General features: G+C 32.1%; 1 protein-coding gene across 1 annotated transcript in view; it reads right to left on the bottom strand.

Moving 5' to 3' along the window:
* The window catches only part of LOC148953327 (eye-specific diacylglycerol kinase-like), a 152,505-nt gene that overhangs the window by 28,619 nt on the left and 109,099 nt on the right, over positions 1-14,787 (bottom strand). Inside the window, exons 10-11 of the mRNA XM_089087926.1 lie at positions 12,725-12,904; positions 2,211-2,274 (exon numbers count right to left, since the gene is read on the bottom strand). Of these exons, the coding sequence (XP_088944052.1) occupies positions 2,211-2,274; positions 12,725-12,904 (244 nt within the window). The remainder of the gene's footprint in view (positions 1-2,210; positions 2,275-12,724; positions 12,905-14,787) is intronic.

Raw genomic sequence — 14,787 nt, 5'->3', positions numbered from 1 at the left:
AACGAATTTTAAATCCTAACAATTAATGAGCTAATGAGAGTCAAGAAACTGACTATAAAGTGACTAAATTATGTTTCAATATTTTTAAGTAGATAATTTGTCAATGTTGGCTCCTTAATTGAAGGCTCGACACGGTACAAAGTACTAAACTAAAGGGATTAACCAGATTAAGGAGGCTCGCTTATTTATGAAGACTGACGTGGCTTTCACACTACATACGATTTTTCTATACTAAGTGGTTAAGTAAATTTAATTATAACATTTCACACTTAACAAGTCCCTTCATGCTAGGTTAGCACAAAAGTCTATAGAACCATCACAATCATCATCTAAAATCATCACAATCGTCATGCACATCACAATCATCACATATCACATATCCAAAAATTAAAAAGTGGAAGGGACGTAGATATTTAAGCTCTGATCAAGCGTGAAAGGCATTCTAGGGAAATTTTGTGAATTCGTTTTCAAAATTCATCAATTCATCCATTTTGTAGTTATTATGTTGACAACTGCATAACTGGAACATTGGGACATTGTTCCATTGGGAATTTGGAACATTGGAACATTGGGACAAGTTCCCATAACATGGAAATTCCTTAAAATCTCTTTTAACTCACAAGCCCTTTATAATCTGACAACCCACTTAAATTTAGAAAAATTAAAAAGTACTGGAGCAACAAAGTTGCTCTAGCCTGTTCATTCTGCAGTAAATTACAGAAGCAGACGACAGATTTTTATTGGGCGGGGGGGAGTACAAAAAAACTTTAGGAAACGCATCAAAAACTTGTTTATATTCATTTTTGGTACATTTTAACGAGTCGGGCAAAAATTTTGGATGGAGGGAGGTTCAAACCCCCTCCCCCCCCCCGGATACGGCCTTGATAGTCACCTCTTTATATAAAAACAAATCAAAGCACAACTATAATGTCAATCAGTCATGCGGCGGTCACAATTGAAACATGCGCCATCTTTCTAATTTCACAAGACCGCAAAAACACAAAACAGGTATCCGTAGGTACTTCTACAAGATGACATACATAAATGTAAGATTCTACTCCAAGAATGAATGTTAATTGTTTTATTCTCAACAGAGAAAAACAGATGAGGAGCTGTTCTAAAGAATGGGGGAGGTATCATGCTTGTATGCTAAAAAATTGCATGCCCGCGAAGTTGATTATTATGTATATTTAATTTTTGGTATACCATGTTTTTCATTTATATATATTTTATGTGAGTGATAAATGACGAAATACATAAAGATGTTTATTCATAATGCATACCCTCTGCATTTTCCTTTTTATCTGGACGATATATAAAGAAATAAACTAGTATGAATATTTATTTTTTATTACTTTTTTCTACTTGTGTATTTGTTGTACATTCATTCTTTTTATCTGGGTAATAAATTCGAAAAAAAAACAATAAATATTGGTTCTAATAAAGGGGTCTTAAATATTTTTGGCATTTTATTTTCAAATGAATACGAAATTATAGACGTGAATTTTTCCATGTTTAAGAATTGTATGTAAAACTTCTCATTTCATTGTTTATTTTGATTCATTTTACTTTAATTTCATTTGTTGATTTTCTTTATTTTAAGTTGAAAATTTTCTTTGTTTATTTTCATTTCCTTTTCAAATTAAATACGATTTTATTTTTTTATTTTATTTTTATGCTGTATCCCGAGCCAACGTCCATCTAGTAATATTTGAATACCAGCAAAACGATTTTTTTTTTTTTACTTGTATATATCGTATATATATTATCATTATCATTTAATTGAAAGCACATTGTACAAAACCAAAAACCGAGTAACGGTGAAGTACCCGCAAAAACTTTTGTGTGTTTCCTGTGTATTTCGTATAAATTTACTATTATTATTTGTTATTTACCATTATTTACTATTATTATTTACTTGATTGTTGACTGACTTGATTATGATTTACTCTAAGGCTCGTCACAAAAAAATAAAAATAAAAACAGATGGAGCAGGATAGAAAGAATAATATTTCAACAGTAATACAGTTTTCTGTAATACAGTTTTCTATACATAAACAGTTTTCTATCCCGTTGATAATCAAGAAATAAAGAAAGATCTAAGTCCTATTGCAGGATGAAACTGACAAATCGACGAAAATAAAAAAAAGGGTACACTTAATAAGAGGCAAAATAGGAAGATATGATGACTTTTCCAATAGTTTAATTACCTTTTTGAGGTCACCAGATTTTGCAGCACGTAAAACCCCATCTGACGGTTTCTCAAGTAAGGGGCTAAAATAAAAAAGGAAACATAAAAATACAGAAATAAAGGCAATTCAAAAAACTCGATGTTAAAATTATAAACAAGTTCTACATGAATCCACAACGTCAAAAAAAAGAAAAACCAACTATTTAGAGAAATCTATCTAAATAGGCTGTGATGGGAAGTCAAAAAAAGAGGCTCATTAATCTAAATAAACATGAGTACGCTTGATTTTAAAGTTAGTTCACGATTCATAAATAAATAATAAAGATATAACACTGAAAAACAATACTCAAATCCGATTCAGCAAACTCCAGTGACAACACGAAAACTATTATCTGGACTGCTAACAGCTCGCACAGCATAAATATTATATGGTAAAGAACATTCCTACCTTCTCTATTAAAGATTTTTGGGAGACAGACAAGGACAAGCACCAAATTTATTGCTCAGTTGGAGATGTGTATTATATACCTTTTGTGTGTAATATAATTACATAAGGCAACGTAAAGTTTTAAGTTGTACCTGTGTGAATTGTTCTATGGCGTAGTGTGAAAGCAGCATGGGTATTAGGAGCAAGTCTTGACTTCCCACTTTTGTTAAAACTCTCTTTTAACATCTCAATAGCTTTACTTCGATATATTTTCTTCTACTTTAACTGACTATAGCTGGGAAAAATTAATTAATACTTTTACGTAGGCATCCGAAACTTTTAATAGAATTGGAAACAAAGTTTGCTGAATAGTTTTCCCCAGTTTCTATAAACTGATTACAGTTAATTATAAGTGAAATGGATTAGCAATGCGTCTTATCTACATTTACCATTCTTTAGATATTTTCGATAGCACTCATTTCCTTTTTACAGACAGCTAGGAAACAAAAAACGGTTTTCTAAAACACGACAAGAGGATACTTAAAAAAAAATCCTCTGCAAATTATATAAAATCTACCAGGGGCACCAAGGCATGAAAATGTCAATGGGGGTTAAATTTATTTTTAAAACGAAAAGACAAAAAAAGGTACTTTCAATGAAAATATAAAAAAAACACTTTCCGAAATATAGGCGGGGGGGCACCTACGGAAATGATTATAACGCATGCCTCCCACCTTCCTTCAAAAAAGGACACGCACCTCTGAAATCTTCATGCAACTATTCATTTCAATATGTTGTAATCCCTTGTAGTTTATCAGTAGTTTTAGTGATTAATTTTCAACCCTGGTGTTGTTTTAATCTATTTTTTTTTTTGCAATTCGATGTTCTGCTGCCTAATCGAACTTATGAAGTTCATAACCACCCGTGTCAGTGAATTTGATCCCTCCCCTTCCAAATGCCAAATGAACTCTATATAGTAACGTGATTTTTTTTTTATTATTTTTTTTGTCCATGTTAAGAATTTTTGGTACTTTCCCATTATAAGGGCACCTACAAGGAAACCAGTGATGAAAACCTGTTTTTGACGGATTAATTCAAGAGACAGCTTCGGAGTAATGCAATCCATAGCGTGGTTTTCATTGCGTATACGATATTTAAACTGTTGTTTTTTGGGGTTTAGGGGGGGGCGAGGTACCTAGGTTAGATTAAGTTCCGTTACGTATTTAATATATGCAATGCACCCCCCCCCCCCTAATGTGCAAATATATAACCCAAATTTGTTTATAAACTCTTATATATTCATCCTATTTTATTTTATTTCATTAGCATTAACCAAACTTGACTTTTTAGAAGTGCCCATATAATGGGAAAGTACCGAATTTTTTATTAGTCAGTGGCAGCCGTGCTGACTAATTGTGTTAGTTATAATTAGCGGTACTTATCAATATCTATATTTAATAAGAATGGAGGAACATTACAAATAACTAGGATAGCAGCTTAGGACCAATAAAGCAACCGCAATACCCATGCCCAATACCCATACCCATGTCCATGCTCTTGTTCATGAACGACTTTATCTATCAATACTCCATCTATTTACCCGGTAACGTATTTTAGGCTGTTTATAATTGAAAAGTCTACGTGGGAGAAGTCCTCAAGTTTTAGAATACAACTAGGCAGGGGGATTTACGGGGAAGGGGGGCAATCAAGCTACTTCCAAGAGCTATGTTTAGGCAGGATTTATTTAAGAATAATTCCCTTTCCTTTCGTTTGAATCACTTTTGAAATGTCATCTTGGTTCTCAGGGAGGGGCATCATTCCATATTCTATTACTGGTCGTCCCCATGTATACGTCAAACGATGAGTAATTACATCTGAATAGGTTTAGATAATCTTCGATTGTTTTTGGGTGAATCCTCTGGGGGATGTGAATCATGTGTATGTAGTAAAAATCCCAATTTTCACAGCAAAGCTCAATTGAAAGAAACAGCTTCAAATGAAAGATTGCTGGGGTTCACAGAGAAAAGTACATTGATTTGTACAGGGGTCGTTCACGGGGAAGGGGGACTCTAAATTTATTGAAAGGATAAAAACTGGCAAATTATGTGACGTTTCTAGACATATAAAGACAAAATTATAAAAGTCCCTATTTTTTTGGGTGGCAGAAGATCCCTCCCCTACTTACGTTCAGACACGTAAAAGTCGACCCATTTATCCCCGGTTATAAATTATCCCCGTTATTCCTAATTATCTATTAACTACTTAATTATAATAAAGCAGCAAAGTACTAGGGTTGGGGCCCATAAATTCACACTTCTCACCTCCTTTGATAAAAGTTGGTTGACAAAACTTGGGCTCTGTCCCTGCTAAACAAATACAAATAAGTCAACTATAAAATATATTTTTGCACTGTGCATTGATTTACTGCATGTTTAATAATCAGGTTGTAACCGAACTGTTATTTGAAGAAATAGATGGCCTTGCAAGGTGTAAAGGGTTAATCTAGGAGGTAAAGGTTATCCCAAACCATGCAGCCTCCACGCCCCGTTCCTCTTGGCTCAGACGGAAGTGTTAAGTAGGTCTTCATTCACTGCACAGCGTACGGATTAACTAAAGAGGTTTGGGAATAAAAAAAACTAGTTTTGGTGAAATCCATATTAATAATTTCTAAGATTTATATCTGTATATATAGAAAAAAATCTATACACTAATGTAAAACAAGACATAAGTAGACTAAGATTGATAATTGAGCATGCCAGAAGACAATCTAACCAAGTCTACTTTTGAATTTCTGTGTTTTTAATATCAGAGTAACTAACTGACTTATAAATTAACATATTAACTTTTGATAGGTTAAATACGGACAGGATGGCTTCCATTTCTCTAGTCACAGATTTTCTTCTAATAATGATTTACGGTCTTTATATTAGGAACACATTTAAAATTTTCATGTTTAGAGAGTTGGTATGCCTTGTGGGTTTTATTTAGTCACCACTAGACATTCACCAGGTTTCTCTCCGAACACATTAACTAATAAAATGGTCTGAAAATTGCACCATCTCTTGCAAGTTTCAGGAACTTCAGCTTCATCAGCAATGTAATAATCAGCGCCTCCTCTGAATACCCAAACACATCATTCGTATTTAATTTCCAATTATAGTTGCAAAGATATTCCCAAGAATAATGATTGATTCATTTATTTTTTCTATTTAAAACCTCTTTGCCACTGAACGCTAAAGAATTTTTGCAAGCCAAATTAACCAAGCTCAGACAAATGACACTTAAGAATATTAACAAACATACAAGCAAATAGCAATTCAAACATAAATATTTGCACTTAAAAAATTACTGCAAACATAAAAATTACTCAAATATTTGCAATTCAAACATACAAGCAAACAGCAACCATTCTAAAGAATGGTTCTTTAGAATAAGCTGCATCAATCTGCATGATTGATGCAGAACAATCAGAACAAGCAAAACATCTTCTCTTTTGATTTCCTCCACTGTTTATTTTATGGACATGGCTGAAATGGCGTTTAAAAGGTTCAATTAAATCTCGGCAAGAAAAATGAAGGAAAATTTGGACACTTATTATTCGCTATAGCTTCAATTTCGAATTTGTTTTCAATTTAACACATAGTGAACGAAAAAGTGTAAAAATTTTTCTAGCCCTGGGAAAAAAAAATCTTTTTCCGGGATACAACATTAAATTTAAAATTAATTAACTAAAAGATTGGGAGAAAACATGTGGACTAAACGTTGTCATAGACATATAGTATGCATTGAGAGGGGCAGAAAAGATCAGATTATTATAATCAATCAAATTAGTATAATAACGAATCTAGCAATAATCATAATCTGTCGTAATCAATCTAAAAAATCAATATCCAATCAATTTATTCTAATATATTAATATTTATTCTGTATATATTATATAATCTATAAGATGTTACTTGCATTATATATCTACATCATATAACCTATATTAATCTTATTGATCAAAATCTACAATAATGGACCAATAGCTTGTTTACAATAATCAACCTAATGAACTTATAGTCCCTTTACACCAAAAATGCCGAATTTATTTATTTAGGGTAAAAATATGTACTAAAACTTTCATGAAACATCAAAAGAGGAACATAAATACGGCCTTAGTTTTAATGAAGGGTCTTAGATGATTCTTCAGAAGGCAAATGTTCATACTAAAAGTGTAGAGTTTCAGGCTAAACATCCAAACTTTCCCTTCTGTTTGCGTGTTGTCTAAAAATTTTCCTAGCGGTGAGTTTTTAGGCAATGATTGGGGGAAACTATTTCCCTTGTGTGTAGCTAAATTAAAAGCTAAAATGGAAAAAAGAAATTAAAGGAAGTTCTGCTAATAACACGTACAAAAAAAATGAAAGGCAAAAATCAAAACACAAAAATTGACTTCGTACACTTCGTCCAAGATATGAAAATTTTCAAAATTAAAACACAAAATAAAAAAGCAATGCAATGGGAAAATCTTTGTCAAGGCTGCTTCCTTTATAACGGAGCATTGAGGATCCAATTATTGCGAACAAACTCCCTTTTTGTTCTTAAAAATATAACACTTAAACTCAAAACACAAAGGTCCAATTATTCCAAAAATATAACAATTAAACTCAAAACACAAAGGTCCAATTATCCAATTATTGCGAACAAACTACCTTTTTGTTCTTAAAAATATAACACTTAAACTCAAAACACAAAGGTAAAACAAAAGAATAAAATCAAACGAAAACAGGCAAAAAGCTTAAACAAATTAAGTTTAGAGAACCAGGTACGTCAAAATAAAAATATATTTTGCCCCCTGGGTCCATCTATCGTCTATTCCTACCATAATACAGCGAATTTCTAAGACTTCTTTTTAGTTGTTTCAAGATTAAGATGTTGAATGTAAGCAATACTAATTAGGCCAAATTTGACAATGCTTTTCGTTAGCAAAAATCCACACATTAACAAACTGTTGATCCCACAGACGACTAAACCTTCAAAGGACAGCTATAATTTATTTAGCTGTTTAGTTCCAAATCTTTTAGCTTAGTTTTTGCTGGTTTTCCCCTTACATTTCTTTTAGTAAAATTTTACGCTCTCTCTGACAAAAACTATATAATTGCATACGGAGGTCCTTTTCGTTAAAAATTAGACTCACCGTTTTTCCTAGTTTTTTAAGATATATATGTACGAAAAATAAAGCAAGAAAAAACAGGTTTTAATTTTAATAAAGCAGTGAAACAAAAATAAACAAAAACAAATAAACACTTCGATTAAAAAATATTCTGAATGTTTCGGCCCCACGTCCAGGAGCCTTTTTTCAACGGGAAAAAAAACAACATCTAAAAAACGAAAAAAAAAATGTTTTTTAGAAAATAACACACATAAAGAAAATTCTGACGACTAAACACACGAAGAAGAAAAAGAAATAAACAAAAATATAAATAAATAAACAAGAAACAAACTCACATATTAAACAAACTTCCAGCAGTGGCATTATAACACAAGAATTATATTCTTGTCTTGTGTTATAACGCCAGTGCTGGAAGTTTGTTTAATATGTGAGTTTGTTTCTTCTTTATTTATTTACATTTTTTCTTTCTTTTTCTTCTTCGTGTGTTTAGTTGTCGTTTTTACATGTGCGTTATTTTTTTTAAAACATTTTTTTTTAGTTTTTTTTCCCGTTGAGAAAGGCCTCCGGACGTGGGGCCGAAATATTCGGAATATTTTTTAATTAAAGTGTTTATTTGTTTTTATTTATTTTGTTTCACTGCTTCATCAAAATTAAAAACCGCTTTTTCTTGCTTAGTTTTTCATGAATGGAAAAGCAGTGGGGTCTAAGAAATTATTAAAGACATATATGTATAAGTTTCAACTTAACTTATTCAAACAATACGATTCAATTTTCACTGTCCCTGGTACTTCAAGCGTACAACAGACAGAGAAGGTCCAGCATCACTCAAAAAAGAGTTCGAAACCAATTTTTCCAATTTCTTGGCAATTTAAGCTTGCATCTAATTTTTTTTATTCAGCTTCACATGTTCCAGTATTCCAATTTTACCCTTTTCTTGGCAATCTGACTTTGTATCTAATCACAAAATCCGGTATAGTGGAATATCTAAAAATAACCACGCAATAACAACCCCATAGCCTAAAATCATATACATTTTTTTTTTTTTTTTTTTTTTTTTTTTTTTTTTTTTTGCTCTGAAATGCTAAATAGGTTTCCTCTTAGAAAACCGTTAGCATGCTCTTAAGAATGCAATACCTGAACTCAAAACATAAGACAAATGTAATGTCAAACGAAAAAAAACAAACAAGAATGAACATATGAAAAAAAAAGAAAATGAAAGGAAACAGCTTAAACTAGCTATATTTAAGAATCTACTGGGAAATTCTACCATCTCACAAAAAAAAAAATTCTAAACCAATTTTACCATTTACCATCAGATTCTTGTCAATCTTACCTTGTGTCTATTCGCAAAATTTGGCTTCAGAAATGCCAGTAAATACTGACGAGGGGCAAACTTGTCATTACTTGTGAAATATTTAAAAAAGACTGCGCATTAACAGCCCCCTAGCCTAAAACCGCATAAACAAAATCGCAGAAAGCAATTCCACTGAAGTGTTAGAAAGGTTTCCTCTTTGAACACAGCTAGTTTATTCCTCTTGAAACTGAAAACTTAAACTCAATACACAAATAAGAGTAAAGCCAAACAAAAAAAAGAGCAAAGTAAAAAAAAAGGAAAAATCATAACAGCTTAAACGAACTATATTTAAGAATCTCCTGAGAAATTCTACCAGCACACAAAAATAGGTAACAAAATGTTTTACCACTTTCTTGACAGTCTGACTTATGCCTAAATTTGGCTCCCCATATTGCCGTTAGTACAGTGACTACAGAATTGGCATTAGTCGCGGATAGTTTAAAAATAACTGCACATTGAAAGCCATAAAACCTCAAACCATATACAGAATTTTCGTGGAAAAAAGTTTCTCTGACAAAGGAAATGTTAAAAATAGGTCTCATAGAATTATCTGTTTTCCATCCCATTCCCTATTGTCTAAGACAAGAGAAAAGCCTTGCATAAGATTCTCTATCAAGTTTGCTTTTGTCGAAAATATTAAAAAGTAAAGTTCTTAGCTTATAAAGAAGAAAAGCAACCTTGACTTGAAAATTAAAATTTTTGTGTCTACATTTTCCAATTAGCCGTCCACAGGTATTAACACGTAAACGCATGCTCCAATTATTCTGAAAATATTCTGAAAAACCAATGATCCATATTTCTAATATTTTAAGGTTGGGGGTCAGGCGGGATTTCCTCCAGTCAGTAGTTTAAAGGTGAACGTGCACATCCGCTACGATACTTAGACAAGGGTGTGCGTGTAATTAAACCCCTGTTTAACTGAACCCCGTCCAACTAAATCCATTTAACTGAATTCTTGTTCAACTGAACTTCCGTGCAAATCATGCAAATCAACCTCTGTATAACCAAACCACCATTCAACTCAAACCCATTCAACTCAACCCCCGTGCTATTCAACCCCCATTAAATACACGCCATTTAGTTCAACCCAAATGCAACTAAATTCTCATTTAACTCAACCCCTATTCAAGACAACCCCAATTTGACTCAATCACCATGCCACTCAATTCCGCTTAACTCAATGCCATTTAACTAATCCTCCATGTAGCTCAACCTCCATTTAAATCAAACAATGTTCTACTCAACACAAGGCCTAAGAATAAGTCTGAACTAGCAGTGATTAGAAGTTTCTAACTTGTAATATATAAATTTGTAAAATTTATAAAGCATATAATATAAAAGCAATAGCATAAATATTTTTAAAAGCATAGCATATATTAAATACCTAACCTAGGTACCCTTTCCCCCTTAAACCCTAAAAAAAAAATCGTTTACATATTGTAGTTCATTAAGAAACCACGGCTTTGCAGTCATTTATGTATAGCGGTCTGTTGGGAAAAACCTGTTTGACGGCTTTTTCGTGACTGTTTTCCTTGTAAAATATATATAAGTGTCCATATAACGCACCAGTTCCTATATATATATATATATATATATATATATATATATATATATATATATATATATATATATATATATATATATATATATATATATATATATATATATATATATATATATATATATATATATATATATATATATATATATATATATATATATATATATATATATATATATATATATATATATATATATATATGTATATATATATATGATATATATATATATATATATATATATATATATATATATATATATATATATATATATATATATATATATATATATATATATATATATATCTTACAAGACTAGAGTTTTTTTTTAATGTGTTTTCAAGCTTTTCGCTACAATAGGATGTGGTTTGCTCTGTAGCAGGTTGCTGCTCTTGCTGCAACCATGAGATTCAAATGTGTTCGGCCCCTGGGCACGAAAAATTTCCGTAATTTGAAATAAGTAAGTAAAAAAAGTAATTATGACGGCACTAGACCCTTAAGGTCCAAACCGGCGGTGATGATCTCCGTTTTGTGGCCCTTCAGCCAGGAAGTGCAATGGGGGGCTGGGGACCAGCCATCCTGTGCTTTCGCACACCTTTCCTGCTTACCTTCCCCAGATTTCTCCAGGTACCCATAATTTGAAATGCATATGACACAAGGATAAATTGTAGTTTTTAAGAGATAGGGGGGGATATTTGTGCATTCAAAAAGCATAAGAAACTTACAAAAGATTTAATCAAGTTTAAAAACCCTTTCATTCGAACAGCTTTTGTCACTTCCAAAAAAAAGGACTGAATTACATTTTCTAGTTATATTACCATGAGAATTGAGTTAACTGAGGACTGAATTGCACGGGATTAAATTGAATGGAGGCTGAATTGAATGGAATCAAGTTGCACGGGGTTGAGTTGAATAAGGGTTGAGTTGTATGGGGCTGGATTGAATAGGATCTCATTTAATTCATGCACGAGAACCTTGAAAAAGGGTTAAGTTAAAATGTTAAATTTCTACAGAAAACAGAAAAAAAGAAAAAAAAATAGTTTAAGGTCGTTCAGCAGGTGTTAGCGGCCAATTTTATGCATTAGGAAGGTTTCATTTACACCCACAAGATAGAGAAAATATAAAATATAAAATACACAAGCATATACCAAAAGCTATGTTTCCAAACTATTCTAGTAACATGAAACAAAGATACGAAAGCTATTTGAAAAAAAAAAAAAATCATTCAAATATTTTGAGAACAGAAGGTGATACTAGAAAAACATATTATACCTATCAATGTGATATATAAATATATATATATATATATATATATATATATATATATATATATATATATATATATATATATATATATATATATATATATATATATATATATATATATATATATATATATATATATATATATATATATATATATATATATATATATATATATATATATATATATAGGCTTATATATATGGCAGTTTTCGAATTTCGTTTAGATTTATGGTTGCAATGGACACCAACTTTTCCCGAAATATTGCATAACATCAAAATCAAGTCTTCAGTTTCAAAAATTACCATCAATTACCGTAAAAGGTACGCTGCCCTTATGAACAATTTTTACCATTAGATGACCAATAAAATTTATCTCAATGTAGTTTTAACACATTGGGTGGAGTGGGGTGGGGGGCAGTTCACAAAAAATCGTTTAGATTTTACAAGCTCCTCCATTATTTTACCCATTTCACTTGCAGTTCAAAATTTGTTATCCTGTTTTGAGGAACCTGATCCCCCCCCCCCATTAATTCCGGCATACGTGCCTGGTTTAAAATAAAAATTTTTGTCAATAGTTGGATTAGAATGCTCTTTAATTTTCACCATGTTTTATTAGCCCAATAACATTATTAACATCCAAAGTAACTAAACGTGATAGATACTCACTGTTGCCCTTTGGATGGCTACTTTTAAACAAAACAAAAAGCCTCTACAAGAACGGTCAGCATACACACAAAAGTAAAAACAAAGTTAGCTTGGACAGAAGTGTACGAACTCGAATCGACGAATCGTTGCTTTCAATGCTTCAACATGAACTCTAGGTTTAGCAACCTTGACTTCAGCTTTTTTGACCTCAATCACTTCTGGTACACGCTCTTTGACTGGTGGCTTTTCAGAAATCTTAAACAATGCTTCAGGAGGTTCATCAACAAACACTGAATCGTCGGCTATAACGCTGCGACAAGTGAGGCAGATAACTATTAACACAAATAAATGTCTAAAGGCATAAATGCACACAAGTCCTACCCTTGGAGGGGGAGGGGTATCTGAGTATTTTATTAGAGTAAAGGTTTAAAAATATAGGTGTATACAGATCCCATACTTGGAGGCCAGAGGCGTAGTTTGCTACAGGGCAGGGAGACCCCCCTCCCCGACCCCAGTCCCCCACCAGCTGAAATTTAGCGTCTTTAAAAATCTTGAAAAATCTTTCTTTAGTGTACCTTTGCCTTTATGGTACTATGTGCATCTTTTTTATTTTTCAATGTCTTTTTCACTTGACTTGAAAAATCAGCTCCAAATTTGCCCCCTCCCCCACCCAGGATATTGTCAAAATTACGCCAGAGTTTGGGGGGGGTATCTGAAGGTTGTTTCCACAGGAAGGGATTGTGAGGTGTTTCCATGAAATACACACACAAATATATTAACTTTCCAAGGAAATAGTCAACTGGACCAACCCTGGGGGATTTCCCTATTCTTACCCTGAGTGCGTGTCTATATTTCAGTAAAATATCCTCAGCATAGTATCAAACTTATGAACTTTCATTAAAATAACATATTTTACATTGCGTTCATTTTCAGATTGACAATCCGTAGATTTTCTAAAACATATCCCATGACTGCTTCAATGGCTAACTGTTCAGTTCCCTGATTTTTCAAGTGATATTACATGACAAGCACAATCTAGGAAAATCACTATAGAAAATCAGGGAACCGGAAGCAAAATATTAGACACTAAGTTTCTCAGAAAATAAATTCTCTGCGCATTTTGAAGAAATAATCAGCACTCTAACTCCCAAAGAATATGTTTTGAAGTCAAAAGTTCAAGGTTGAAACATCAACGATTGTACAAATAAGTGAAGAAGAAATAAAATATGTAAAATTTCTATAATCTTATATTTAAAGATTTTGACATTTTCAATACCGAATTTCTTGCCAGCCAAAAAATAACTAGGGTAATAAAAATTTTTTTTCCAAAAAAAGTCACTCAAGTTCCGTAGAAAAAGTGTTTAATAGCTATTTTACACTACATCGTAGAGCAAGGATACCAGTCCTAGTGATTTTTCACTATTTCTAGTGATTTTTTTTATATTGCCTATAAAAATCACCAAATCAATAAATAAATCGCTAGATTATTGAAGAAAATCCCTAAATCAACTAAAAAATCTAGTGATTTTTTTCACCTTGTGGCAACCCTGCCGTAGAACCTTTCAATCTAGCGTAGCTTAAGACTTTTGGCTATTTTCTGTAATTTTACGGAGCAAATTTTATCCGTAACGTAAACGATGCCAACTAGACTTTAAGTTCTACTTAAAATTATACGTTACGTCAGTTTGTATTACGTTATGGAAAATTGAATAGCAGCAACAAAATGAAATTTCTGGATGAGTGATTAATAAATTTTGAAAATAAATTATTGAACCTTTTCTAGAAAGATTTTCATGCTTGTTCATAGCTTGAATCTCCAACTCCATTCCGCATTTCAAATTTGAATAGTTTGCTTATGATGATTGTGATGCTTATAATAATTTTGCAGATTTTTACCTTAGCTTAGTGTGAATGGACTTGTTAAAGTGTCAAAGGGTACAATTACAAGCCGTAAGTTAACGGCTTAGCACATAGAATTACGCATATAGCGTGGAAATTGCTTACATCCTTGCACCTACTCCTTAGTTTCATATTTCATAAATTAATAAGCATAGCCTTACAGATGATAAGCACTAAACAGATGGTAAACATTTTAGAGTGACTATTGCTATGTACAAACACAATTGAGCAGCGGTGGAAGCAGGAAGCGAAGTTAGTCGTTGTCTCGATGTGCAATCAAGAGTTAAGCCTGGT

The sequence above is a fragment of the Artemia sp. Qi Xiang Cuo genome, chromosome 4 (assembly GCF_049724085.1).
Source record: "Artemia sp. Qi Xiang Cuo chromosome 4, ASM4972408v1, whole genome shotgun sequence".
NCBI classification, from domain to species: domain Eukaryota; kingdom Metazoa; phylum Arthropoda; class Branchiopoda; order Anostraca; family Artemiidae; genus Artemia; species Artemia sp. Qi Xiang Cuo.
This window is presented reverse-complemented; position numbering and strand designations above follow the sequence as displayed.